Raw genomic sequence first — 4,095 nt, 5'->3', positions numbered from 1 at the left:
GCCAACACAGTGAAACCCTGTCTTTACCAAAAAAATCCAAAAAATAATTATCTGGGCGTGGTGGCGCACACCTGTAGTCACAGTTACTCTGGAGGCTGAGGCAGGAGAATCGTTTGAACTGGAAGGCGGAGGTTGCAGTGAGCTGAGATCACGCCACTGCACTCCAGCCTGGGTGACAGAGTGAGAATCCATGTCAAAAGAAAAAATAAAATAAATAAAATAAAGTAAACATGAAATAAAATTAGAAACTGTATACCTAAATAGCAAAATGCTTTGTGATTTATTCATTAAATCCAATCCCTCAACATCAATACCAGCACAATATTTGAAATATCTCTGTTTAGAGCCCGGAAAGATTTTATAGTGTGCACCAAAGATTAGGATTGGTAGGGGTGTCTTTTTTCCCTAAGGAAGAAGAAAGGCACTGGGAAAAGTAAGAACCAGCAAAATAACTGGGGCTGATAATTTTCAGGAAAGATGTTTATAAATGGAAGCAAGGGATTTGAAAATTTACTCCCTTGAAACTACTGGTGATTCTGCTAGAAATTATTTGTATATCCTGAGGGTATGAGCACCTTAGTTTTTGTACTATGAGATGGTGAATTTGATAATAAGAGTCAGTTTCATGTATCTAACTCAGGGAGCAGGAGGAATGGAAGAAGGGTAACAGGGAGTATAGAATCACTTATTCCAGCTAGGAAGTTGGGGAACCATATAACTAAAACTCTCTGGCCAGAGTGGATACTGGCCATATACTTTCTTCTGTTAAAGGAGTTGATGGGAACATTTCAGATATTGGGCTTTTCTCCTAGAGCAATAAAAGAGATAAGCTGAAGTAAAATGGAGTCAGTTTTAAAGCAGACAGGCAGGCCAGTCCCTAGAAGGGCATCAACCTATGTAACTTAACTGGAAGTCTGTGTGTGTTTGTGTCTACACAACATTGCCTGTATACTTATTTATTTGCGTAAAAGAAAATTCCCATGATGTGGTGTCCTGTGGCTTCTCCTTGTCAAGAGTGGGATCTGTAAGGGACCTCCTCCTCATTGGCTCTACATAGGTAAGGGATGGGCCTGAAGAAAGGGATGAAAATACAGACTTACTAAATAAGCCTATAAAACATTATCAAGGCCAAGCATGGGGGCTCACAGCTGTAATCCCAACGCTTTGGGAGGTAGAGGTGGAGGTGGTATGATTGCTTGAGCCCAGGAGTTCATGACTAGCCTGGGCAACACGGTGAGACCACATGTCTATCAAAAAAAAGAGAAAAATTAGCCAGGCATGGTGGCCCATGCTTGTGGTCCCAGCTACTTGTGGAGTTGAGGCCAGAGGATCACTTGAGCCTGGGAGGTTGAGGCTGCAGTGAGCCATGATAGTGACTGCACCACTGCACTCCAGCCTGAGCAACAGAGCAAGACCCTGTCTAAAAAAATAAATAAATAAATAAAATATAATCTAAATTGAATTAAAGTCTTATAATCAGGCAATTGCAGCTGGGGAAACCATGTTTGGAAGCCCTAAACGGAAACAGGCAGTGGCATGGAAGCTAGAGTTAACAAGCAAAATGACTCTAGTCTAGATCTTCCTGAATACCTCCCTGTAGGATTTCTCTGACAAAAAGCATGAGCCTGCTGACAAAGACTTCCTGAAGACCTATACCTACTTGCTGGAGGCCATGGCTTTGACCTGCCTCAGGGCAGAAGCCATTAAACTAAGGAGACTAAGAGTAGAGGAAGAACATGGAGGCCAACAGCATTTGCTGGCATGAAACTGTAAGAACAATCACAACAGAAACCACTGTATTTTTGATGAAATGCTAGTGCTGAAATAAACAACTTTGGTCAACAAGAGTCTGTGACTGCTTAGTTCCTTAGGCAGATGACAAACCTCTTACTTTCACCAACAAGAAATGGGCTGATAAAACTGTGCAGTACCCTTTAAGGCATCTGCTGCAATGAACATATCAGCTGAGATCTTCAGAGGAAGAATAACAAGTTAGGTTCTCCAAGAGAGGAGAGAGAGAATTGCTTGCCAAACTGGATATATGCGTTGTGGCATGCTGAGTATTAAGTATCTCATTTCCTGAATGAGAACTTTTGTTGAAATAGCCTACCTTAGGCCAGGTGTAGTGGCTCACACCTGTATTCCCAGCACTTTGGGAGGCTGAGGCAGGCGGAAGGCCTGAGGTCAGGGGTTCGAGACCAGCCTGGCCAACATGGGGAAACCCGGTCTCTACTAAAAATAAAAAAATTAGCCGGGTGTGGTGGCACGCGCCTGTAGTCCCAGATACTCAAGAGGCTGATGCAGAAGAATCGCTTGAACCTGGGAGGCAGAGGTTGCAGTTAGCCGAGATTGCGCCTCTGCACTCCAGCCTGGGCGACAAGAACGAGACTTTGTCTCAAGGAAAAAAAAAAAAAGAAATAGCCTACCTTCTCCACAATTCTATAGTCTATGCCTGCACTTTGATTTATAGGCCACTATAAGATTATTATATCATTTTGCTATATCTGAACAATAATCTCTATTTTATATTTGTTAAGTAGTGATTTTAAAAAATAGAAACTAATGGATCCTAATATGTTTGCTTGCCACAAAAAATTTATTCAATAATTAATTCATGTCTTCCCATACTTTATGGCCTTTTTAAAAGTTCAATCAAATTTGCAGGAGATATATGGTATTGATCTAAAATACACAACAAGTTAAGCTTTTCCAACAAAGATGTATTTACAGATAGAATTAACCCGTGGAAATTCAAGCAATAATTTACCAAAGTCAAAGCTACAACTACCTAGTTTTTAAAAATTATCTAGTAAGTAGTCTCTTCCTTTTGTTGCAAAACGGAAATACATTCTGCTTGTTTCACAGCTCTTTATATTATTACCAAATGCTTGGCAGTAGCAGGAAGTAGAGAAGTAATGAAAAAAAAAACAGTGTGTTTTTTTTTTTTTTGAGAGATGGGAGTCTTGCCCTGTTTTCCAGGCTGGAATGCCTCTGCTAGTGAGGCATCTGCAACCTCTGCCTCCCAGGTTCAAGTGAGTCTCCTGTCTCAGCTTCCCAAGTAGCTGGGACTACAGGCATGCACCACCACGACCAGCTGATTTTTGTATTTTTAGTAGAGACTGGGTTTCACGATATGTTGGCCAGGCTGGTCTCGAACTCCTGATCTCAGGTGATCTGCCCATCTTGCCCTCCCAAAGTGCTGAGATTACAGCCCTGAGCCACCACGCTTGGCTCCCCCACAAAAAAAACCACAAAACAGTCTTTTACTCTTTTTTTTTTTTTCCCCTCTGTGATGGAGTCTCGCTCTGCTGCCGAAGCTGGAGTACAGAGGCATGATCTCAGCTCACTGCAACCTCTGCCTCCTGGGTTCAAGCGATTCTCCTTCCTCAGCTCCTGAGTAGCTGGGATTACAGGCATGTGCCACCACGCCCAGATAATTTTTGTATTTTTAGTAAAGATGGGTTTCGCCATGTTGGCCAGGCTGGTCTCAAACTCTTGACCTCAGGTGATCTGCCCTCCTCAGCCTCCCAAAGTGCTGGGATTATGGGCATGAGCCACCATGCCTGGCTTAGTACTCTTCATTTTAGTATTTTAGAAGGGTTGGGATAGAGAATAAGGATGGAAGAGTAGGAAAGCTTGATGCTACTCAATGTAATGAAAATTTAAATTTTTAAAGATAATACATACATTTCAATAATGCATGAATTTCAAATACTATCACAAATAACAGAATAACTATATTTAAAAATCCCCATTTAAGTTTTGTCATGGTTTTCATTTAAATTGTTCTTACATTATTACCAATGGTAAATTATACTTACTCTTTTTAAAAAGTACAAATTAAACCAGCTTTACTAGTAGTAGCTAATAATTTCCCCAAAGAGCTAAGTAGAATACTTCAATAAGGTTATATAAACACATTGAGCACTCACTCATGGTGATGAGAATCTGGAGAAAAATGAACCATTCTCTTGTTACCCACTGGGCCAGGAGTGGGTACCTACAGGGAAATTTAAAAAGAAAAAATAAATTTCAGATTTGTATATAAAACGACCGTGGATAATAGTGATATATCAATTTGAGGACATCACTCTA

At 40.9% G+C, this 4,095-nt stretch overlaps 1 protein-coding gene across 1 annotated transcript in view; it reads right to left on the bottom strand.

The window, feature by feature from the left end:
• The window catches only part of GPATCH2 (G patch domain containing 2), a 202,260-nt gene that overhangs the window by 83,914 nt on the left and 114,251 nt on the right, over positions 1-4,095 (bottom strand). The window contains exon 6 of the mRNA XM_011987376.1: positions 3,933-4,000. Coding sequence (XP_011842766.1) covers positions 3,933-4,000 — 68 coding nt within the window. The remainder of the gene's footprint in view (positions 1-3,932; positions 4,001-4,095) is intronic.

Source organism: Mandrillus leucophaeus, unplaced genomic scaffold, assembly GCF_000951045.1.
Source record: "Mandrillus leucophaeus isolate KB7577 unplaced genomic scaffold, Mleu.le_1.0 Scaffold309, whole genome shotgun sequence".
Classification (NCBI taxonomy): Eukaryota; Metazoa; Chordata; class Mammalia; order Primates; family Cercopithecidae; genus Mandrillus; species Mandrillus leucophaeus.
Note: the sequence above shows the minus strand (reverse complement) of the source record. Positions and strands in the feature narration are given on the sequence as shown.